At 45.5% G+C, this 25,370-nt stretch overlaps 1 protein-coding gene and 1 long non-coding RNA gene across 2 annotated transcripts; one reads left to right on the top strand and one right to left on the bottom strand.

Annotated features, from left to right (window-relative positions):
- The first annotated feature begins 10,148 nt into the window (after nt 1-10,148).
- LOC111266364 (uncharacterized) lies at nt 10,149-24,361 on the top strand. Its single transcript, XM_086970874.1, has 8 exons — nt 10,149-10,248; nt 10,805-11,135; nt 12,421-13,363; nt 17,309-17,651; nt 18,113-18,491; nt 18,918-19,509; nt 19,842-21,678; nt 21,906-24,361. Exons 1-8 carry the CDS (start codon nt 10,149-10,151, stop codon nt 21,992-21,994), a joined length of 4,614 nt encoding a protein of 1,537 aa, XP_086827000.1. The 3' UTR covers nt 21,995-24,361.
- LOC111266365 (uncharacterized) lies at nt 14,233-15,926 on the bottom strand. The gene is made up of 2 exons (XR_002684051.2): nt 15,432-15,926; nt 14,233-15,105 (listed from the first exon to the last, which is right to left on the bottom strand). It is a non-coding gene; the product is annotated as an uncharacterized LOC111266365 (long non-coding RNA).
- Nucleotides 24,362-25,370: the final 1,009 nt, after the last annotated feature.

The raw sequence follows: 25,370 nt of genomic DNA, 5'->3' as shown, positions 1-25,370 counted from the left end.
CGATTGACGCTGCCGACTGCTGCTGCTGCTACTACTGGTGTTGGTGCTGCCGCTGAGGCTGCTACTAATGCTAGCTTACATTGGCTGCGCTAGAGGCTATACAGCCACAGAGCCAGTAGCGACCAGTCAGAGCAGTAGCTGAACGAAATGCTGACCAGCGAGCGCTCGCTGATCGTTGCAGCACTAATGATGTTGGTGCTTGAACGATTGCTGCGATCAGGCTGAGCCAACCAAACAGCGTAAAACGAACGGCAGTACAGAGGTAGACAGTAGAAGAACGAAGTGGTACAGCGTAGGGGTAGCTGGCAAACAGGCAGCTCACACAGTGAGAGACTGATCCAGCAGCGTCCAGAGCCGCTCGACTGATGATGAACGAGTCAGCCGCCACTAACCGAGCGATCGGCAGCGCGGCTCGCCAGCTAACCAACTAACTGCTGCTCCGGCTGTTGCGGCGCTGATTCGTCTACGACGAGCACCGAGCGACGGACGCGATTTCCAGCGCTGACTCTACTGCTCGCTGGCGGCCGCGATCGACTACGACGACGAAAACGGCGCCGCTGTAAAAGTGAAAAGGGTCCATCGGTAGAGAGCAGACAGAGTGTTGCGTGCTGCAGCTGGTCGTGGTGGCGTTCGTGCTGGTGGGAGCAGTGACCGATCCTGCAGCGGGAAGCCGACCAATAGCAGCTGGAACGAACTGACGAGAAGCCAGCCTAGCCAGCGCCTGCGCTGATCGGCCTAGTCCTGGTCAAGACCCGACTTATTCTATCAGCAGACCGATGCACCGTTGTCGACGCTGTGCTGCTGCTGCTGCTGCTGCTACTACTACTACTGTTGTTGTTGCTGTTGTTTAGTTAGTTGACGCTGGATCATCGCTGGTTGACGGTGGACGTCGTCGCTATCGCACCAGTTAGCGTTACGGTGATTCGTATGGCCTGTGCTGTGGCCAGTGAACTGGTGCCAGTGTCCGTCGTCCCCATCAGCTAAGGCCTCGATAACAGTCGTTCTTCTGACAGTTTGTTTTCCGTAACGGAATGTCACTAACGTCATCCTTGTCGATCAACCCCTAAGAGAGAGAGAGAGAGAGAAAGAGCAACTGCTAGCACCATTGGCACTGCTGATGGATTTGTTGTAAAGGTTCGTTGTGATGGTGGTCTTTGACGGCGATAGGGTCTCGGTGCTGCCGCTGAGCTGGCGGTCATCAGCGTCGGCGGTAGGCAATGAGTAGAACCAGCTACCGATTGATGTCCGTACAATAGACCGATGTAGCAGACATCAGCATGAAGGCCTTGCACGAAGATACTAGCACCACAACAGTGATAACGCCAATAACGAAGACGTCGACCTCCGAAAGAACCAAGTGCAGTTAACCATAATAAGAGCAGCGACGATATCGGCTGGGCCTGCGAATAGTGTTAATCCTCAACACGACTACACTGTAACTGGCGTACTTGCTGAAATTGTTTACCACACCGGCGACAACAACAAAAATAGCGATGGCGGAATAAATGGAAGAAATCCTTTCCGTCATTGTCAACATCAGGCACGATGTAAAAGGCGAAAATGATCAGGTAGAGGGATTGGACAGATAGGCTCGACAATAAGGTTTCGCCAGAGAGGCTGATAAAGAGAAGTAAAATATACATTCTCAGACGTACAAATAGGTCGACGAACTGTTGCAGAGCACAAGGTAGGAATCTGAGATGAACGCGACGACACACCAGCGACAATATCGGAACTGAAACTCCGTCTCCAACCGGAATCAACCCAAATCATAATCAGTTAGTTGTGTTAAGGGGGGCGAGAAAATTTAACTCAACTATTTATTATTATCCGTGTGATGGCCGTCTCCTGTATCGTGACCGATCGGATGTTGTTTACGTATTGCGAATCTTGCTGGTGATTGGCGTGTCCTGCTTTTATAACGACTGATTAACGGGGTTCACGTATTAATTCCGTTTACCTGATTGTCTGCGATAGCTAAGACTCTTGTTCAACGTTGGATGTTCCGTGTAAGCTTTGCACTGGCACTATAACTGGCTATACGGCTAATTCTACCTGTGTATTGCCCTCGGTAACGCTCAGTTCTCCCAGGATTTCGGTCCTGCTCTTCATTTGTTACGCATCTTTAAACACCTTCCCCTCTCCGAGTGGCCCGGAGCCGGTCAGACTTGTAAAAACAGGAGCTTAATTGAACGACGGAGCCAGTACGAACGAAGTGTAGTGGCCTGAGGGCCACCAAGGCGAGCGGCTCGTTCCTTTGACCCGTAAAGCGACTAGAACCGCAGCAGTTGTCACTGCTGTCCGTCGCGTTCGCAGACGGTGGCAGGTGCTACGTTGCCCCACTCTGTCCACTAAAAACATCAACAACAATAGCGACGACAAGTACGACACAGAAGACACACAAACCAATTCAACGATTAAAAAAAACGTCACGGTGAATGCAACTTTGCCGGAGTTTGAGGAATAGTTGCAAAAAGAAAACTCGCGTCGTTCGGTAGTAAAACGGCCGCTAGCTACAACAATATTCGTGACGTACCGTTTGGGCCCCGCTCTCATTAGCGAAACGAAAAGATCAAAAAGGCGACAGAGAAAAGAAAAACCAGGGGGTGCCTGCGACAACAACCACAGCAAATAGTAGTTCCGAAGCTTGACACGAGTGCTCTCTAGGGCAGTTCCCCTAATTCCCTGATCGTTCGGCGACAAATGTCGAGCTGGTTGTCCACAGGGCGCAACGGATAGCTCAGAACAGGTACACCAGAAAAGACCAAAAGCTATTGGTCACCCACTAGCGTCAACGGCATGAGGCAATGTTAGAGTTGGCGGTAACAATCGCAGCAGTGGCAACAGTCGAACGATCACAACTGAGATCGGCGGCTCCATAGCCGCAACTTTAAAAGCTGCTGCAGCTGATGCCAGTGCTGCTTTTGCTGCTATACGTTTGATCTGAGAAAGTGTTGAGTGCTTCCATGCGCCGAACGAACGAAGCGGCATCAGACAAACGACTAAATCTGATTATCTGGCGCAACTACAGCAAGAATTCTATCATTATATATACCTATAAGCAGTCTGTGAACTACAACAATAAAAACAGCAGCAGTAGCAGCGGCAGCAGAAGCAGAAGCAGAAAACGCGTCAACACCAACAGCGACAACAACATCGACCATAAACAGATATCGAGCTTCAAAAAAAGAACAAATAAAAGGGGGAAAAGCAGACCAACGGAAAGCAGGGTTCGAGGCGGCTTCTCAGACGCCAAGCAGTCTGGCACATCTAAGATCAACCTCTAACTGTCAGAGCAGAAGCCGTCATCGTCATCTCAACTGAGTAGTCGTCGTTTCGGTGAAGGCTATACTGCGTGTCTGCTGTCAGTGAGCGCATAACGCTCGCATTTTATTTTTTCTACACTTTATACATAACAAGCAATAGCAATAACAGTCAGCGGTGCTCCGAGCGCCTACTAGCAGTGAGGTACATCACAGCACTTGCTAAAACATAAACCTATACTGGACAGATGTATCTGTCGTTTCGTCCGTCCCTACATCCATGTATTCGGTACCAATCTTTGGGTCAATTTAGCGAGTCAGTGTGTCGTATCGGTGTAGTACGTCGGTCGCTAACGGCCGCAGCATTCTAACTCCGTCGGCGCCAGTTGTATGGAAAGTGGCCGTTGGGCCGCAGCGTGCGTTGCAGCGGTTCGTGGGCAGACAAAAAGCGGCGGGTTCAAAAGCAAATACTAGAAACAAAATGAGAAAGCAAGGCTAGCAACTACTAGCTAGGTAGACGAAGCCAGGCCAAGGTAGCGCCCCCGAAGGTGGCCTAACGAAAGCGCAGGCTGAAGGCCCAAAGGTTAGAAGAGCAGGCACAGAAATGCTCTAGAGAGAAAGGGATGTATATAGAAAACGACACGGAGAAACCAGAATAGTCGAGGAAAGTAAGACGATTGTTGTGTAAATCGTGAAGCTGATTGAATTTCATGTTGATGCCTGCTGAAGGCGACGGCCACCCTGTGGATCACTAATCAAAACGCAGCTTTGGGCCTTGTGATACTAAGTTGTGCACATTACGAGACGACGAAGATGTCAACAACAACAACAACAAATTAAGCGCGCTTGCCTATGTGATAAAGCCAGTGCATTATCTATACGTGAGCGAGCGCGAAAGTTCCGTAGAGAAAAAAACAGACTAAAAAACTTACCCAGCAATAGGTACGGGAGGGTTCTTCAAACAACACTGCGATTGTACAGGGTAAAGAAGCAAAGTGCACGTCAAAGGTGCGAATTAATCCTGAAGTTGCTTGTTTAGTTGGTGGTGCTGATAACCAATTTCGTTTCTCGGATTTCTCGCAGTCGAAACGAAGAAATCGCGGATAAAGTCGAAGCTATAGAACCAGTTAATCTAAAACTCCCGTTATCCTCGGAAGGGTTGGCAATCTTTAGCGGGTCTGGCGAGCAAATCTACCAGTTGTTTCATCAGAGCAACGCTGTTTCGTTGTACATCACTGTGGTCCATGGACCAAATATCCATTCAGATTCAAATCAGTTGTCTGCCCCCTCGTCCGTCCCTCTTGGCCGCCTGTGTCAAGAGGCCTTGAGTCATTGTATTATCGTATAGGATCATTAACGAGCGAAAGGTCAAAACTCGGCAGGCACCTACTTGCAGAGTTGAAGCAACTGAAAAGTGCGAAGGTAGTCCCTCCCTGTATAGGGGAGAATATGAGACCCCATCTCGACTGGAGGCAATACTGTTGGATACTGCCGCCCAATACATTCGCGTCGAGACGTCGGTGACGGCTAAAATTACGGGATATATACCGACATCCAAACAGCCAGCACTGCAAAACAATCTAGAAGTGAGATTGCAATGAAGTTCTGACTATTTCAACGGCCATTTGATTTTATTATTGTAAGCATTGCAACTGTAACTGGCATCGCAGTTACTAGAACTCGTCGACGGCAGAAATGGCGGGGTGATTGTTCATTCTTTCTGTTTTCTTTTCGTTAGCACGTGGAGGTCAGCATTGGTAGAGTTCGTTAGCAGTACAGTAGAAACAAGAAAAAAGGCTCTACGAAGATGTAGAAGAGGCCTGTTCACCTTCCGTCGACCTACACGAGATAACGCCGAACGCTCTATCGCCGTCGTTTGGGTGGTGCGCTCCTCGTCATCTTTGATTTTTCGCCGTCGAGCCCTTGTAGGTTTTAGGCACGTCTTGCAGTGGCAGTCTACTAAGAAAGAAAACGGATTAGTGCGTACGGTCCCTGGTTGGCTAGCGGGTTCTGCGTGAGGCTCACGCCAGCCGAAGGTGGTGGCGGCAACCGCCAACAGCCTTGGCGGCTGTTTCGTACAAGAATTACCGGCAGAATCAAGAAAATAGGCGTTTTTAGGGAAAGGGGCACAGAAAAGAGACAAACTAGGATTATCACCCCGTACCTATCGCTAGCGCAACTATCGTCAGTTGTGAGTCTGCGACCCCAGCAGCGATCGAAGGGGTAATCGTCGTGCAGGAGGGGTCACTGCCCGTCGTGGAATTGAAGTAGCGGCTACGAAAACGGTTGGAACCATTCTCGACTTTGGGCGCTGGCCGGTGTTAAGGTAGCGAGTTAATCGATCGGAGCTGGTCTTCTCCGACGCCTCCCGAGGAAAGCGGAGCAAATCGGAGGTGCGAAAAGGTGGAATTGTTGTGAATGCAGCTGAAGTATTATGTGCAGTTGAAAGTTCCATTGCAAACAAAGCAATTGTTTGATATTACAATTGAAAGTAGATCGACGTACGGGAGGTGCTGCGTCAGCCAGTGGAATACGAATACTGATAATAATAATAATAATAAGAGTAACAGTAGGAGCATCGACGATAATGATAGCGTCAACGATGTCGATGATGAGCATCGCGCACCGCTGGGGTACTGGAGATGATCACTCATGCCAACACCCCGAGGCAACTTTGTAACGGTCGCGCAGCGAGTGTTAGGCGATGAGAATCGGTAAGAATCATGTAGAATAGGCTATATATGTTATATAACGCAGAGCAAACAACGCTATTCTAGATCATCTTTTGCTTATGGATTTGCGTACACTGATCAGAAAATTCCAATTGTTGGCAGCAAGCCGTGCCGATAGTTTCTGGCCGTGACACGATTTGCCCACTGAAATGCGAGGGCGGTCTTGACCTTTTTTGAGCAGAATCTTTTAGGAAATCTGATAACAATCGAACCGGCTGACCGCTATGACTGATAACTATAAACGTAATCATTGTTATAATGTAACCGATAGTGTACAGAAGGTGGCCCGTTTAAATTTAGCCACGCATCTTCCCCTTATTTAATCTTACTTCAGCTTCGCATGGTGCCAATTCTATCCTTTAGTTTGTTGATTCTCCCACTATTTTTTTCCTTGCAAAATAAGGCAGTTTTTACCTAATGACAGGTGTTCATCATGGCGTTATCTTTGCCTCCTGATCACTCCCTTTGTTGCGAACAGTTCCGCCTAAGGGCAAAAAAAAATTAATGGTTATGATAAATATGAAAGGAATGCCATAATAAATAAATAAATAAAATAAAAGTTGCAATGCCGATAAGTGACGTACGCAACCCATAAGCAACAAAGCGCAACTACTGCACCTCAGGACACACACACACGTTTACAGGCCAAAGATCGAGATAAAATCGTATTTTTCCGTCATATAGAAACAAACAGAAAAAAAAATACTAAAAAAATAGATGGTTTAATATCATTCTCCCACTGTCTCGCCTTTCTCCTTTTTTCGTTGTTTATTTTCTTTTCTTATATGTGCGTGTGTGTGTGCCTAACTGTTCTGTCTGTCCTATTCTTCCGTCGTGTTGCACCGCTTCGATCGGTAATGTTCGCCTGACGAGAGCCTTACGCTTGCATGGCCTATTCTCTATACCCTATAGCTGCTCGTTGAAAGGCAACGCATCACGGACACGACAACAAAGACAAGCGGCGGCAAGCCGCGCCATTCTGCCATACGCTTGCCGCCGTGTCGACTCTGTGGCACCATCGTCGCTTATACTACTGCTTAGTAGTGTTGCTGTTTCTACTGCCGGCGCGGTAAACGCTAGGGCTGTTGATTTTTACCGGAACCGTGGTATATGTGTATGTTACTCTGATGATTATGGTACTGATGATGACTGTGATGACGACGACAAATTACCAGTTCTATTCGTTTCTGTTTGTTCGGGTCTGCAGCGATTTCATAGAAAGTAGGAAGATAGCATAAGAGGGAGAGAGTCGCCGTCTCGACCTACTGCGATTGGGCACCATTCTACGTCGGAGTTCTCCTGATGTCTCATATAGGCTCAACGCACAATCGATGGGTTCGCGGAGGTCCAACCGTCGGCGCTAACCGTATCCATGCGCGGACATACGGAGCCGATCGCAGCTTGATCGGACGTCAGCGCGTTGGACGTCTGCTGGCTTTTTGCGTTCCTTACCCATCCGTTTGTTTGATCGAGTGAGACAGACAGCTTGACTGTCTAGCCGCACAAGCCGCAGCGGCGCCGACTGTTGTTTTCAGCGTAGACTAGTCGTTTTTCGATACTGTTACAGTGGGAAGTCCATGTTGACGCTGCTAGTAATATTGATTCTCTCACTGTCGACCATGTTAAGCTCGCTGAACATCGGTCGACGATGGACGCTCATCTTAGCCGTTGGAGCCCATCAAACTAATAGTATAATTGCAGGCGACTCATCTGTGGATTGCCTATCCAGCAAGAGACAAACAGGAACTTGGTAAAGTGTCGTATGCCGACATTGAAGCTGCTGTTGATGGTGTGAGGGCTTCGGTAGTTCTCCGCCCTAAGTGCAAGCCAATCGCGGCCACTGTTGCGGTACAGCCCTATCCCTGTACTATATGCCCAGCCCTAAGTAACGCCAGCCAACAGCTTGAAAGCATGCGACCATATCTGTATCGACATATATGTCTATTGTATGTAATCTTATATTAGATTGTTGGTGTAATGTTGTTTTTTTGTTAATAATAGACGAGATGAAGTTGAACAGCGCGAGCTTGATCCAATCGCGTGCGTGGCCAATGACAGATGAGTCGATAATCTTTGAAAGATTCATGACATAGCATTTGGATGAAAAGTGATGCTGTTTGGTTTTAGGTGTACATATTGTGCAGTATACCTTCTCAGGCTGGTCATTGGTGTCGAGTGAATATTCGGATTCTCGCATATTAAAATGGTGGATGTTCGGGTACTAAGGGGTGGTTTTTCACTGTACGCTTAAGGTGCCCTCTTATCCCACTGGAAGAACCCTTCTTTTAGTCGGCGAGGCAGCCATTTTCAACGCACCATTACATTACATTAGGTTGATTGGGAATTGTACGAATGTATTTTTATACACAGAGCTGAAATCTCGCGGCACCCTAGAACTCCCGTTGACAAGCTGTTATCGTGACTCATGGGGTTTAGCGTTTGTGGTAACTTCCGTCGAAGCTGTCTGTACTTGTCATGTTAAAACAGATGCGGCATCTACAGTACGTGTCCATTAGTCGAGGATCGTTCTTATCAAAGAGTTTGTCTCTTTGTAGTTTCGAGCTTACCTCTCGCGTGACAGAGTCCTGTCCTAAAGTACCATGCTGTATTGAGGAGTGTGCTCAGCGTACGCGCTGGGTCCGGCGGCACCCCACAGCTCTGTCTACACTAACATCAAGTTCGGAATATTTACTAAGAAAGGGTGTCTTGCAGAGAAACTTATAACTAACATTGGACCTGACCCGAAGTCAGGATATCGCTCTACTCATTCACCATCATTAAGACGTTTTAAAGAACCTCATTGTCTTGCGCAACGACTAAAAAAAAACTCGTTTAAGGAAGAGATATTTATTTAAATTACTTGATCGACTCCTAGAAAAATCCTTTTGAAAGTCCTTCCCGTTAAAGACTATCGAGAGGAATACATTTGCATTGAATAATAGAGGAATATATGAAAGATTGTACACGCACACAGCTTATAAGTAAGAGCAAATTGTTGATTAAGTAAAAAAAAAATGAACCATTACTATTTAGGCAAATACTACAAATAAAATATCCTTTTCACACAGAGTTGCCTCATGCTGTTTTGTATTTGTTCTGCTTACAGGAGCGAGTTGTGGAGAACGTTTAAAGCCTGTAAATACTTTGTGATATAGCGGAAATCCATGGCTCGCCCCCAAGGCAAGTTGATGTTTCAAAGCGTAGATACTTTTACAAAAAAAAAAAGTATCTCTTCGTATTCTGCGAGTCTTTTAATGCAAAGTTTTACTAGTAAAACTTTGCATTAAAAGACTCGCAGAATGTGTATCTGTTTTTTTAATACATTGTACTACTCTGACTATTTTAAATTATCGGCTCGAACCTTCTCTCATTGATCTCGTATAACTTGGAAGAGTCAAAAGATCAATACGGTTCTGCGCTCAAAAAGCATTTTGGTTTTTGCTTGATTGATCGTATCTAAAGGTGCCTAAAGTTTAAATTGGTCTGGAGCTCGTATTTTGGAAGTGAAATATGTTTGAATATATTTTTCAAAGATTCATCCATATAAGAGATTATCTACAAAAGAAAGTAACTATGAAATGCAAAACGTTATTATAGGACTTATAAATATGCCCCTAAGGTCATGGCATTTTCTGGTAACGTTAGATCTCACCAACGCACAGATATAAAAAAACCTTTGAGATATATACATATACTTGATTATTTATATTATTACAGAGAAGTATCCTAAGTACTTCTCTGTAATAGTAATAAGCTTGCCAAACTTAGAAAACGTAAATATATACATTATATATATATAAACGACTCTTGGGAGAAAAATATTCAATCGGAAACTTGCTGCCTTTCGAGGTCTGCAAAGTGGAAATTTAATCGTTGCAATTTGTATCCGAGCTACACTGAGCAGAACTCGGTTTCGCTGGCCATTGCTAAATTAACCGAAGTGTAGAATTATCAAATTGGCTTTTAGGTGGACGGGAAACGCTGAAAAAGTTTTACCTTCTAGATTAGGCATGCCTCAGGCGTGCGGTATCCTAGCGCGTGGTGCCGTATTCTTTATTTGATTGAGTTCTACTAGATTGTGCATCTTATTTATCGTGCAATGCTCGCGCATAGTTCAGCTAAGCTTGAGTAAGTCGGTCAGTAAAAGGGAAACATGGATATGATCTCGATGTTAATTAGTTATCAAACCCCTTTACGCGTGGAAGTGTTTGCCCTGGAATTGGTAGGAACGTTCCGCATGTTACCGTTACGACGTACAGTGTACGACGTACGAACGAAATTAACACGTTCATAATTTATCGTTGGTTCGTTTCCATAATCTTCCAGGCCGGACCTTGTCACTGTAATAACACCTTTGGACCTTTTTTCAAGGCTCATAGATCCTTTTTTAGGTTTCTAGTCAATAAGAGCTGTGCAGATATGTCTGTTTTTGTTGGCTTTGCATAAATAAGTCTGTTTGAACGTAATAGCTTCTATTGACATCTACGTTAGACGTGGACGTTGAACAAGATGTTTCGTTTGACCCAAATGACCTTGGGACACCATATTTGTGTAGTTTGGGAAATACTGGCAAAGGTTATTAGTGTTGTAGCCTAGGCATGCGTACTAAATCCACTTTTTTGTTTGTTTTTTGACTCAAGTTGCATTACTTGGACAACACAATAAGAGAGATGTTAACGATGATGGTTCTCATTATTTTTTTACGCATTATTATTACCGCTACGGTTATTACAAAATAGTCTCTTTATCGTCTCGCAACTTTGACGTAAAATGATGCGCTTGACTGACCGTATGACGATTCTTTGCCAGTACCTAGCATCGTGGTCGGAATCGCCCCACTGTCGGAATTGGCCACAGTCGATGGCGAAGATGATCAGCGGCTGGAGACCGAAAACGGTGGTTCAGGGGGATGTAGCGGCCTTGGTGGGCCGAGCACCCCAGGCGGTGGCGGTGCGCCGGGTAGTGCCGAGGACGAAGTTAGCAAATCACGTCTGAGACGACCGCGCCTCAAGAGCCAAAGAAGTTTGGGTCGCGAATCGGAACCCCGAGACGAGCGAAACTCAAAGGAAGTTCCAAGACAGCACAATCGGGGCACGGTCCATAAGCACACGCTCAAAGTTCTCGGCAGATCTCACGCCAGGTAGGAAGACAGAGCAATGACGTACATATATATATATATATATATATATGTATATATATATGTATATATATATGTATATTAGAAGTAAAGCCTTGCGAAAAAACAAATGCGTGCAGGCGTAGTAAGTCTGCGCCTTGTCGGTGTGGCTGCCGTCGTTTTAGACGATCCTTAAGGAAAAGGGGCTACCTGTATAGGTGAACTTTTCGCAGTTTTCCTCGCTTTAAAAGGGCTAAGAAAACACGGTTTCCTAAATAGAGGTCCTTCCATTTGAATTGAATCCTCATGTAGTCATTTGCAAGTTGCTAGGTCATTTAAGGTTTCTACCGTGATTGACCTTGAACTTGGCTAGCGAATATTACGTCTTAGAGTTTAAGGCCAAGATAGCACACTTCGTTTGGCTCAGGCTTGTAAAGTCCAGCAGCGAAGTATACGCACATACGTCCGAATACTCAGACATGCTTTGATTGTAAGGACAGTATTAGCCTGAAGCAATTATAAGTCGAGGACAAAGAATACTTGCCGGAAATTACTTCATCTATACAAAATTGAATTAATGTTTCAAGGTTTCTCATTTCTTTGGTGATTTTAATTCAAAGGTTCGCCGTTGAATCGTACAGAATGAATTTCACAGTAACTGCGTATTACCTATATATATACATTGGTATATAAATATATCTATAACGTGCACCATATATAGCGTACTCCAGCAACAGAGCAAGCAATTTTTTGGAGTTTACTGATTTTTTTTTTTTATCTTAGCACTGTTCGCTGCTGCTGTAGTATTGACGCCATGTCTAATTAGGGTTAGAAGCCTTCATCGATTTAGGTGCTCCATTTAGGTTTTTGTCGTTTTATCATATATATTTTTACACAGCTCAACGGAACCTTTTTAATCTGTATAATACTTTATTGAAAAAAGTATGCCTTGCCATTTTCGATGGGAATTAGAACATTGCCAACGAACCACTTGTGACCATGATTTACTAATGATTAGTACATGAAAAATGTGTCGAATAGCTCGATAGGGTTGTCAGGCGGTATAGCTACATTGAGCAGCATTGGTTCCCCACCGTAATCATAATTTTTCATCTAATGATTCACGATTAAATCGACTACTGACAGAATGAAAACAGTATTAAACAAAGCCAAGAAAAACTAATCATATTTACGCTACTGCTTCCATTGCACACGCCTGGTTCACGTATCATTATCTAACGTCCTTCAATTTCCTGTTATCTTTCCTGTTGTTAACGCTCTATGTTTCACTGTTGTTTTGTTCGTTTAGGGATGAGACTTCCCCACCACCTGACGAAACGCCGCTGGTGAAGTTACACGCGACGCATAGTGAGGATAATGCGTGCATTTCGGCCTCGTGTTCCTCTACGACTTGTTCAGGTGCGGTAGCAGCAGGTGGCTGTACATCAGCTTCTACCGCGTCAACAGCGTCCGGGGGGTGCCCGACGGTGGCTCCTTTCGCACCTTTACCACCGTCGACAACGACGACGCCGGCAACAATCACAGTGGCAGCGGCCGCGCCGTCACCCCTCGGACCTGGAGGTCCACCTGGACCTGGCCCTGGTTCTGGGGGTCCTGGGCCAGCTGCGGTTGTCACTGTAGGCCCACCTCCACCTATAGCTGTTGCTCAGCCTGGACCGGTTGGAAATGTTGGGGTCGTCGGTATCGGAGTTCCAGTTGGTGTAGGCGTAGGGTTGAATGTTGGCGTAAACATGGGTGTGGGAGTGCCGGGCGGAGCTGGTGCTCCACCTCACCCACAGACATTGCCCCTTGGAGTCGGAGCTGTAGGACTTCAACAGCCACAGCCGCCGCAACAACAGCAGCCTACGCCGGCCATCCACGTGATTGGTGTGCTGGGTGGCGGACCCACCTGTGATGCCGCTCTCTGTGATAACAATGGGCCCGTGCCTGCGCAGCCCGCCATGCGGATGGTCGACGTTCAGCCGCTGGCGCCGCTAGGTGCGACGGCAGTCACGACGGCAATGGTGCCTGATTGTGGTGGCCCAACCGGGGGCGGCGCCCCTGGTGGAGGCAATGGCCCATTGAGGCCAGGTGTTCAGCTGACCGGACAGTTAACGACGGCAGCTGGTCAGGTGGTGGTAACGACAGCTGGCGTAGCTGGATCACCTTCGCCAGATGGAGCTGGCAGCGGTAAAGAGCTGCTTGGCGTTGGCGCTCCGGCCGTCAACGTCATATGCGCATCTCCGAATATAGTGAGTGGCAGGATGATATTTTGTCGAAAATATAATAGCTGGCGTAGATAAGGTGTATGCTATGTGTAATATGAAAGAGACAGTATGAAGGGCGCAGTTCTTTTGACAATTCAAAAAGTTACCTGTCATACACTTGTATAAGGTATGTCATACTCGTGTACTATATATATATATATATATATATATATATATATATACAACAATGTATGTAGTATGTGTAATTGTTTTAAAAGTGCAATGATGATATATTGTATCATTTAAAATGAAGACTCGAACTGTCAACGACCTTCTGCATCATTCTATAGAATACGATTTGACCAGAATAGCGCTGATTTAGATCTAGGAAGCGCGCAGAACTTAGCTCCATATCTAATCCTTTAATTGCTTAGTTGATTAGATATGGAGCTAACTTGCTCACCTACGCTGTACAGGCTAAGTTAACAAAAAAAGGGCGATGAATTACACTAACCGAACGGAGGTGACAACTCAAAGCGCATATGTATATATATTTGTGTTCTTTTTGTGGTTACCTGTGTTGTTGCAGGAAGCAAAATGTCTAACAAGGGCCAAGCGAATCCGTATTTTATCAGTTACTTAAATTGAGAACGCAGTTGAAGACTGGCGAACAGGTGTTCAAACGTTATCTATATAGATTTATGCATAGAGTTTGGCAGAAGCTGTGTTCAGGATTGGAGGCAATACGCCTTGTTCATTTTGGCTAGTCCGCTGTGTGTTGAAATCGATATAAACTATTCCAAGCCCAACAATACACGGGACGATTGAAATATAGTTTCTCTTCGTCTCATTGTCTTGTGCTTGATCTAGATAATTTCTGCCTTAGCAAGCTAGCTAGTTGAATTCGCTCAGTATAAATCGTGCCAATCAGTTTATTATTGTTACTACTCGTTAATTAAATAACGAACCTGCATAGTGAAATATACTACTGAGAAAAAAAAATTGTCAGTGGCCAAAATAACTATTATTTTCGCCATCAAGAGGCTATTGATAACACCCAAGTAGCAGCTACATTTTAGAATATGTAACAGGCTTTGGTACGCTGAATGATGTCTTTATCAACACCAGCGCCTAATCTGGGCCTAAATGTTAAGCTCACCTCTTACCTACTCCGGAGTGAGAATCGTTCGAATCTGTTGCGGTTAGCGGTCCCCGCTCAGTATCCTCAGCCTTACGTTGACTGCTGGTTTTACGACCTTGGTTCGTGGCCGTACTCCATGCGCTGCTGCATGGCTACTCATCGTCGTTTGCGTAGTCGGCTGGCGTAGTGACTTTGTCGCCGATCTACATGTCAGCCCCAACTGGTCCATATTGATGTGAGCGACATGGACGGCTGGTTTACCGCTGACATTGAGAATGGAAAGCCTATCCGTTTATAATTGATACTGAAACCGCAGAGTCAGAATCGTCTTCTTTCTCTTTCTCGCCGTCTTGTTCATATAACAAGGTCGACTTCTCGTGAATCCACTCTCGTACACGCATTTATATGTGAGGGTAAATAAAATGTGTGACCAATTGCGCAGGGTAAGCGCCGGGGTCTTCCCCGGGCCGGTCCTATAGCATAGACGCACGACGAAACCAGTACAGGCGCTCCTTCGCAGGCCCTTGATTAAACTTTCCTAGACGCAACCACGTAGCCGATACATGGTTATTCTGTGGAAGTGTCACTGCTGGGCCCAGACAGTGCCGTTAATTTGTATACAGACGTGGCAGATTTTCGAATTTTTCTTTGTAGTCACAAGGTAACGGAAACGTGATGTATGGAACGTTTTGAAAAGAAACCAGTATTAGAAATGTTTCACAGTTGGCGTAGTAAATCGAAGTAATTAGTTAATATAGTGGTACATATATAATCAAGGTATCGTTATAACGCGCTGTTGGCGGTATCGTGCTTGGATGCGCTGTTAGTTTGTGTGGGAAAACTCTAGGATAGTAATGATACGAGGGGTGCATTTTCCGATTGGTTCAAATAGAAAATTTCTCTATTTAAAATAAGCTTGCTTGAACTGTGAACCAGATCTTGTTTTCCTTATTGGGACTGATCAAAAATTACCTGCAAGTATGATACACAATGAGCCGTAAAATGAGCCACGCGTACGAAATACGTCCTAAATCGATTCGGTATCGACCGACTGAAGGGACTGGCGCGCAAGAGTAGTTTGAATTACAACTCAGCATCTTCATCTATAAAGTCGATGGTATGTTTGCTTTTAGGTTTCGGGGGTACACTGAGCTATCGGCGGACGCTTACATTCGGGGAAATTTCGAGCTTACATGTATAATACGTTCGAACTCGTTTAGTGTTACCGACTTTAAACAGGTTGCGAGAAACATGTAGTAACACCGCAACGGGGTACGAAAAAAAGAACGATTATACCTTTAGTTCAGCCTGTTTCCACTGAAGCTCTTCCCTTCGTCTGCACCATGAATTTGATCAACAAACATAAACCGCATACGAGAATTCATTGTATTGCTTACGTAGCAAAATAAAGGAGAAAACCATGAAAATCTTGCATAGACGACAATAGCATAACCACTAATGGGTGCCGCCTTGGAAAAAGAAGAAAGCCGTCGTCACGTGCAATTGTGTTATAACTTGAGGTGCACATAGACTTCTCTACATATTGGTTCATAGATATCATGTGGTCAGTGTCGAATCAATACACACTAGATGCGGCGCTATGCTATTTCTCTAGAAGCAGAAACGCCGTTGCCAGCGTTATTGTTTCATTTGACAGTTCGCTTATCTCGGGCCTGACCAGGTGCGACCAGTGCATCGATCCTGCGCCTTATAATTTAAGTTACATTAGACCACACATGTTGATAACTGTGCAGTGCCTACACGCGCGGAAATTTTTATTTTTTAGCACAGATCGATCGTGTCTGCCATAGCAGCAGTAATATTATGGAGTTTGTTGTATCTGAAACGCTCTGGGTCTGAACACTCGGTACTGTGCGATGCACAGCGACACTTCTGTGCTTGCTCGGCCTTGCGTTTGTGTCTGAGCGTACGGATGAATACGACGACAAAACTGATCGACGCTCCAAATATAGATGCTGTTTTCTAATGCATTTATAGGACAAGACGACGCAAAAAGGCCATTGAGAGATTACCTCTTAAAGACTAGGTTATGACTTATATTGGTCAAAGGTTAACGACGGTGTCGACAGCAGCAGAAGGAAATCTCGAGTTAAATGTGATTTCATAGATTCTAAGCGGATCTGAACTAGCGTTACATATCGTCGAAATGGCGGTAAGTTTTGGGTGCATACAGACATACGCGTTCGAATCTGTAAAACTCAAATGATAGGTACGACTGTCGGGTTCTGCATGTTGCCTGGAGCCACGCTAGTTGGCAACGTAACAATTGATAGTCTAAAGAGATCTTCAATACATGGAAATAAAGTGCGTGCAGTTATTTTCAATGCTACGATGTTGCAAATTGGCCAACTCAACAACAGCAACATGTAGAATGATCAGTGGAATTTCCATCGCCATTTTATTATTGGTCTAGTTCTTGAGCAACAGGACTATACAATAGATCGTACTAAATTGTAGAAAAGCGGCCTTACTAGAAAAGCCTGTGCCGGAAAAAACAATGGTTGTCATGGCGACAGCCAAACAGCTCTTTACAATTTTCTCGTCTGCTATCATTGTCTTTTAGCGCAAAGTGTAGTCAACCAGTTAAACTTCTTCTCAAACTAATACGGATTGGCATTTAAAATGTTGATATTAAACATAAATACGTTGTTGATGGCTAAATAACTGACTTGAGATGTGTACCTTCACTCTGTTTTTTCGTTCTAAGATGTCACATGACTTCTTTTGGTATCTGTAACAATGTATAGTATCAGACAAAAGACATTTAATTGACATTTGAATATATAATAAAGTTCTTTTTTCATCTGCGCTTTAATGTAAACAACCAGAGTGTAAACAGCGCGCATCAGCGACGCCACAAATTTCACATGGGTTATCTGACCACCTGGTCCGGAGGCTCACAGGGTTCGAGCTCCGTGGAGTCATCTTCGACCTGGCCGCTGTCGCGGGACTCCTCCACCGATACGGCGTCATTCACAGACAGCACAGGCACCGATCTGGAGGCATTTATCGTCGAGACGTTACATAAAAACCACAAAGAACGTAGTATGATGTTACGACTTGAGCAGGACCTTATCGCGCTACTGAACGACCAGGGTCGGACCTCACACAAGTTTTCCCCAATGACCTCCTATCACCGAATGATTGTGCATCGATGCGCAGCTTTCTTTGGTGAGCTATTGATTCGATTTAAAATGCGTTGTCTTTTCATTGGCACAACCCTGCGATTCTGCTACATCTAGCCCCCCGCGAATGTACTAACTGTTGTTAGTAGTGTATCATTACATCTAAGCAATGATTGAGTCTCTTTGGGTAGGAAACGTTATCATCAGAAAACAAATTCGAGATTTTTTTGTGTGAGTTTACTAAAAAATTGTAAAGCTCAAGTCTTTCATAATTTCACCAGTAACTTTTGCCCTAGCAAATTCCCCCTTGATTTATAAATATAACTATTATTTATAGATCTTACAAACTGAGCATCAAGTCGTTAATGTCTAATGTTCATAATTTGACACCGCTGTACGTAGCACGTGTTTTGCTATTACATTTTTAACTACTTTTTCTCTCTCGCACTCGATCTATCGCTAACTTCCCTCTGTTCACATTATACACCCGTACGCTTCAAAATACAGGTTTGGACCACAATGTCGACACGAGCGGTCAGTCCGTTATTGTCTCGAAGACGAAGCATAGTCGCGTGCCTGAACGACGCTTTCAGGAGTACCTCAACAGTCCGCCACTCGAGCTGTACTCGACCGGACGAACCGGTGGGCCTGATAGCCGTCCGTCGGCCTCCTGCCAGCCGCATTGGACCAGTGATCCCGCCATGCTGTCGGTGAAAAAGCTTAACATACTAAAGCGGGACAATTCGAAAGAAAAGGACGATAAGGACAACACGTCCGGCAGGACTTGTTGGCTGTCGGACGGATGCGGTAACAAAGCCTTCCATGGTCTCGAGGGCCGAAGGTGTCGCTCAATGGAGGAACGGGAAGAACATTACAATCTAGTCAGGTACGTTAGTTAAAGAGTTCACAGGTAAACAACTCGTAAATAGCTTGCGTGTATCTCATAAAGGCAATCATCGATGTTTGAAGTTTGGAGCGGGAGCTTCGGTTTCTGGTCTGACCATTGGTGGTCCGTTTAGACGGCACAATGGAGAATGTCAATCAACAAAATCAAATACTATGTGAGCTTTACATATAACTATTTAGTGCATAACGCTCTATGTGACGAGTACAGAATCTGTAGGATCATGCATTTATCCGGAACTATTGTTTTAAGAGAAAAGGGTCCGCTGAAGCCCTCACTGTAGTTGTTGTTCCTATTACGATCAACTAAGAAAGCTATTTTTGATGACACCCCTCAAGCTAATAGAACCTAACCTAACTGTTTAGATGATCGTTTTTTAATATTTGCCGTTTTTTTAATCTCTGATAGAGAACGCATTTTCAAAGGCGGCTCGCTCGACGACCGGGCAACGGCTTTATCAACGAGTACATCGCCGGTCGATCCTGTCCAATCGCTCTTGCCGTCACCACGTGGAGTTGTGATACCCGCTGAAGGTGTTGCCCCTGGTGTTGTTTCGGGCGAGCTCGTTATCTCGGGAGCAGCCGCCAGAACGACGCCGGAAGTTGTTTCAGTAGTCGTTTCATCAATGCCCGCCGTCGTAAACGACACCAGCGAAAGCATCACCAGTATCGGTATCAGCGTCCATGATGGCGGTAGTGACCCGGACAATCCAAGCCCATCGAGTACAAGCACGAGTGCAACGGTACGCCCTTCGTCGGAAAAAGACAACAACGGACTGAACATTGCCGTCGAAGGTGGCAGCGATACAGCAGAGAAGGCTAAGGAGATCGAGGAGGACACGACCAAGAGGTCCGCTCCTAGTGACAGTGAAAGTGGGCGACAACCGCTGCAACAAACGCAACAGTTGCCGCCGCAGCAACAACAGCGGCGCAGTGAAAGCAGTACGAATATTAGTCCGGCGGATCAACTGTCTGTTTCTATGCAAAACATGGCTGTACAGGTGGGTGATAAAGACAAATTGAGATCACATGGTTCAGTAGTAGACGTGGCTGTATTTACTAAAGATTATAACACAACCTTTCATAGGATTAGAATTTGTGTTTAGGAAGGACGTTTTACTATAAGATGATCCTATTTAAACTCTCAACGAACTTTCCATGACCACGGTATAACCTGTGATCGAGAAATATTTTTTACAAATACAAAGAAAATCAACATAGTATTGTCCAGGTACTACATAACGTATATACTGGAGCGTGATGTTAAACTTAAAAATTCGGTTCTCTTGATTTTACTTTCTGGCTTCTTTGTTCCGTTTCGTGTATTCAATAGGAGGTGAAAAAAGACGAAGTGCGTAGTCAGCCAAGCCGGACGCGGGATCACCCACAGCCACAACAGCAATATAACAATAGTAGTTCTTCAAACAACAACAGTAATAAATGCCACCGAGGGGACGACCAGCAACATCATCATCATCATCATCACACGCACCTGGTGCACGCTTCGCACTCGCAGGGCGTTGGAGGAGGCGGAGCCCAGACTCACAATGGGCCGGCAGTCAGCGGTGGATCGGGTCGACATCATGGTGGATCGCAGGGATATCATCATAACAATCATCATCACGTTTCGGGAAGCGGGCAGCAGCATCATTCGCAACAGCACCAGCAGCACTTTGGCGGCGGAGGTGTTGCTCACGGGGCTTACGGCCATGCTGGCATACAGACAAGCGCTCATGGCGGGATAGTTCACGGAAGTGGAGGACCCCATTCAGGTGGTGGAGGAGCTCATATGCCATTTCGGCAAGGTGCTGCTGGCAGCGGAGGTGGTGGAGGTGCTAGCGGCGGTGGCGGAAGAAACTACAATCAGCGAGACGCACAAACTTTCAAAGATAACCGATCGCCACCAGATTGGAAACAGCACCAGAGTCCTCAGGGAAGCCAGGGTCACGCAGGTCTGGTGGATTACCGAACGATGGATGGCCACACACCCGATAAGATGCTTCATGGATATGTGCACGGTGGAGGACATCCACATGCGGCTGCGGCAGCGGCGCATGCTGCTGCAGCTGCCGCAGCCCATACACAAGGACAGCTTTTTGCTGTCCAGCCGGTAGCGGCTGATATGAACGGCCCGCCACATGGCGTTACCGAGCAATGGGTACACGTACCACCCTACGTCAACCAACTTACGACTAGTCAGGGCATCGCCACGTATCTCAACCATCAACAGCAGTACACTGCTGCGGCTCCAGCACCCACCATGTACTATGTTCCGTCGAATCATTGCGCGGTTTGGCAGCCAGTTTCGATGCCGCCTGGGAGCCACGGAGGAGCCCAACTGCAACCAACACAGATCGCCCAGGTTGCTCCAGTTGGCCAGATGAGTCAGATGGCCCAAATGGGTCAACACGGAGTGCCGGGTGAGCATGGCAGCGTTGTTCCATTACTTGGCTCAGTGAGTATGCCACTGGTTCCTCCAGGCGTCTCACCACCAATGCTAGCACTTGGACCGAACGGGCAGGTGTTACCTTTGCCACCCGGGCACACTGTTCAAGCACTGCAGGCTGTGCCGAATGTACAAAGTGTGCAGGGGGTACCGGCAGCTATGGGCCACCCGCATCCAGCTGCAGCGCATTCAGGCCATCACCACATCAATCATCAAATGAATGGCGCACAGGTGATGTCACCTCCCCCTCCACCAGGTGCTCCTATGCGAGCGGCGACGCCTGGACAGTGCCTCTTGCCTACACCCCTGCCGCAGGGGACGGCTTCCAGCGGAGGCGCAGCAACCGCAGCGACACCCATCGGCCTCGCGGTTACTGGTCCGGCAGGAGGTCCCGGGCCCACCGCCCATGCGTCAGCGGCTCACGCGCATGCAGTACCTGCTACTCCCGGCCAACAGATTGTGATTGCCCCTCCAATGTGCGCCCAGTACGGCCAGTCGGTGTGGCCCCCGGCGGGGCCGATCTATTGTTACAGCGCACTCCGACCGACGGGCCAGTATTACACGCTGTCGTATGCACCTGCACCGGGTACGAGCACTGCTGCTTTGGGGCCAAATGGCCCTCCGGCTTATTCGCCCGGAGGGGCATCGGCGTCGGGTCGTGCCCTGCCACCGACAACCTGCCCAACGTCCGTGCCAATTATGACGCCTGCAAACGCCCAATACGGTGGGTATGATGTGATGTTAGACTAGAAAACTAAATGGAAAACGTAAGATTGCTGTGGTTTGTTGATTGTTATCCGATGATGATGATGGTGATTATTGCTTTTATAATTGGGTGCGTAAGATAACTGTAGTTTATTGAAACCAACCTTTACCCATGTTTTCGCTCTGTGTAGCGTCGCGGATGACTACCATATCTTATAAAAGTATCTGCTTTTGCGTTACTTACAGGCGTAGCGGGGGTCATTCCATTAACTGCTGCCGGGAGTGCAACGCCGGGCCAGGTCCGATTTGCAGGACCCTCTATTCTCAATTTGTAGAGACAGAAACACAGGATAAAACTAACTATTACGATAGAACGGGGATACTGAAGGGTACCAACGCAAGCGCTGTTGTTGGTCCCGACCTTCGGCGATATCTCCACGTCTCATTACACATTATGGCATTCGTCACTTTTCTATCTATCATCGAACTTTCCAACCTTTTTCTTAGAGCATGAAACAGATGCTAAGGAAGAAGACCACTAAGCAGCAATTCTTACTTACTTACCTACCTACCTACCTAGAAGCGAGTGATCTAAACATTTTACCCGTTAAACAAACGTTTCTCGACGCCAAACGTTCCTAAAACGTCCGCATAAAATATTACCACCTATTCTATGTCCCGTATAGCTAATATAATACTGCTAATAATAGCAAGTCGGTTTCTATTTAATATACAGATTTCCACTTTTTCAACCTGTGGTCGTGATGATTGTCACAAAAAAAATTCGTCTGTTTATTGTCGACAACAAAATGATAATGCTGATGATAGCTAGCGAATGCGATGTCGGAGATTACCATATTAATAGTAATGATAGGATGGTAAAGAGCCATTCGTTCAATCATCGAAGCACCGGAGCACTCCTTCACGCATTCATTGATAATAATAATTCAGTAATTACATTAATTAGTTCATTGACAGTGAGGCTAGGGAGGCAGACATGAAGGCTGTTGGCTGGAGAACGTTGATAATACGAAGCGAGGACATTATATATAGGGGAGACGGGAGGACCATAGGAAAGCCGAGGGATTGAGACGCTTGACAGGGAAAGCGGATGAGTCCAATACAGGTCGAAAAAGAGGCTGATATTAAAGCCAGGTCGTATTGCGGTAGCGGGCCTTGCAGATAGGAAATGTAAAGCAGGAATGCCGATTGCGGTTAAAAAGGTTATGGCTAGAGGAGAACTCACTGTCACAGCAGAGATTCATGAATAAAGAATTAAAATGAAGAATCACAAACACAAATTCTATTAGAGTAGATACATAAATATGTAAGAGGTTACGAGTGAGCGAGAACGCAAGCGGACTGAGTTTCAAAAAATGTAATAATAATAATAATAATAATGTAGAAGTGATCCACAAAGGTAAATGATTAAAAAAATAGTAATCATATCGCCGTGTCAAAAAAACTAAGTTAAACAAACAAAATAAATTATGAACCAGCAGAAGTGGTCGGAAGGTGGACAGATTGTGGAAAAGAAGAAAAACTCGTGGAACAGCATGGGAGGGAAATCGCGAGACACCTGTGAATAGACACCAGCGAGTTATTATGGGAATTATTACGCTAATGGTTAAATATAATAAAGATGAGGATAAAGAATGAACTAAACAAAAATGAAAGCAGAACTTGAGTTAGCAAAGGATATATAAGCGAAAAGGATTTGGGGTAAGATTTGCCATTGTGACGCAGCTGATGATCGAATACTAGGACGCGTCTGCACGGAAGGTTGACACAAAACGTGAGCGTGTGCATCTACGAAAAAAAAAAAGAAGCACTTGATGAAGCTGATTGTGAAAATAAGGTACGCCAGAGTTGTGTGTTGTCAACATAGAAACAAACCTGCGTATAAACAATTGCGGCGAGACTTTACGTGTTCTTGTTTGATTGAGCAGGCCATGTCAATAAAGCGGACAATGCACTACGGGAGATGATGAAAGAATCGAGGCGGGACCGGAAGTTACCAAACATATGGAACGAATTAAGGAAGAGTTACTTGACGAAAAGGGTAGTTTCCGCCGGCTAATAGATAACGGGAAGATAACGGTGAAGCTAAACATGTCGTGTATGTGGAAGGGATTTGCAGGAATAATACGGCCAACTATAGTAGCCCTCTCATCTACGCCATTTTGGGTTCTGATTTCACTAGCGCTGCGGTGTGAAGTTAAAAGAGCCTGGGGGATTTGGGCTTATGGTAAATATGTTGTCGAGTGATGATCATAACGAGCTAAAAATAGCATATGCATGCAGCGTTTGAAATAAACAAGGAAACGAGGGGTCAGAAAACAAACCAGATTCGTAATAATAACAAAGTAAAAGGACAAATGAGGAGAAAAAGAGGGTCCGTTTATGAAAAGCACGCCATGCCCAAGTCGACCAAATCTGAATCATGTCACTGGAACAGCGGCTGACGATGGTTAAACCGTAATTCTGGATGATAGTAATGCTAATAACATGAATATTATGAAATGATAATAACATTAATAAAATATAATAACAAGATACGATAGAATGATGGAGAACAATAATAAGGAAGGCTCGTTGATAATAACCCGTATGCTGACTAGAGAGGAAGAAAGTTGCGGCCAGGACCGTAATGAAGGGAATATCTAGTCTCGAAATAAAGTCTAGCTCATATTGACGTAAAAGCCGTGTAATAATTGTTCAGCAGTCAAAAGTCGTTCAACTGGCACCAGTCTAAAACAGGGGACGGACGATGGGGGTGAACCTGCAAATGCCAAATGAGGCCCTGTACTACGGTGGCACATACCCAGCAGTGGTGGGACTTAACGGATGACTAATTAGTACACGTTGGAAAAATTCTTATATGACATCCACGTTTATTTTGCTTTTGGAAAGACCATTTCTATTCGATAACTCTCCCAAATCTATCGATATCAATTTTTTCATACATTGATATTCTTTTGTTGCTTATCGTCCAACGAGAACGAGAAAAAGACCACTGTACTTTCTTTTAGCTCGTTTCAAGCTAAAGTTCGTAATAAATAAATCAAATTTTAAATAAATGCAGTATCAACAAGCAAAGGGAATATTATAATGTTATTATTTTCGCATTCGTTCGAGTAATTCCTCCAAGGGTTCTGACTGTTGCAATACCAGGTAGACAACCCAATAAACACACTTTTCCCGACGGAAGTAAATGACATCCGAGCGTTAAATATGACTGGTTCGTTAACGTACGTTTTTGAAACACCACTCTTACGTACCGCAATACTACATGGCGTGACTACTAAAAACAGATTTCCAACCGTATTCGATTGAAACAGTAACTAAATAAAAAAAGGTGAGTCCTATTTCTATTTAAAGGGAAATTTCAGAAGCTAAGGCATTCATTCGAGGCGGCCAAATATAAGTCCGCCATGCGTAAAGTTCAATTTGTTTATTCTTAGACTGTTGTAGTGCAGTTAGACTGCAACACCTCGATGCCTCGACAACCTTCGATTACTCGAAGCCTTATTACATAATCCGAGCTCATAGGGTTGTGTTCCTTAACAGACCCGACCTACAGCTGGCCTATGCAGTAATTCTTTCTGATATCATACGCCGTTCCAGGAGCAGTCTAGTATTAGAATACGAACAACGTGTCTTCACGGAAGCTTCGGAAGGTTGTTTGACGATTATTACGACTTTCGACAT

This window comes from Varroa jacobsoni, unplaced genomic scaffold, assembly GCF_002532875.2.
Source record: "Varroa jacobsoni isolate VJ856 unplaced genomic scaffold, vjacob_1.0 scaffold_1076, whole genome shotgun sequence".
Lineage (NCBI taxonomy): Eukaryota > Metazoa > Arthropoda > Arachnida > Mesostigmata > Varroidae > Varroa > Varroa jacobsoni.
Note: the sequence above shows the minus strand (reverse complement) of the source record. Positions and strands in the feature narration are given on the sequence as shown.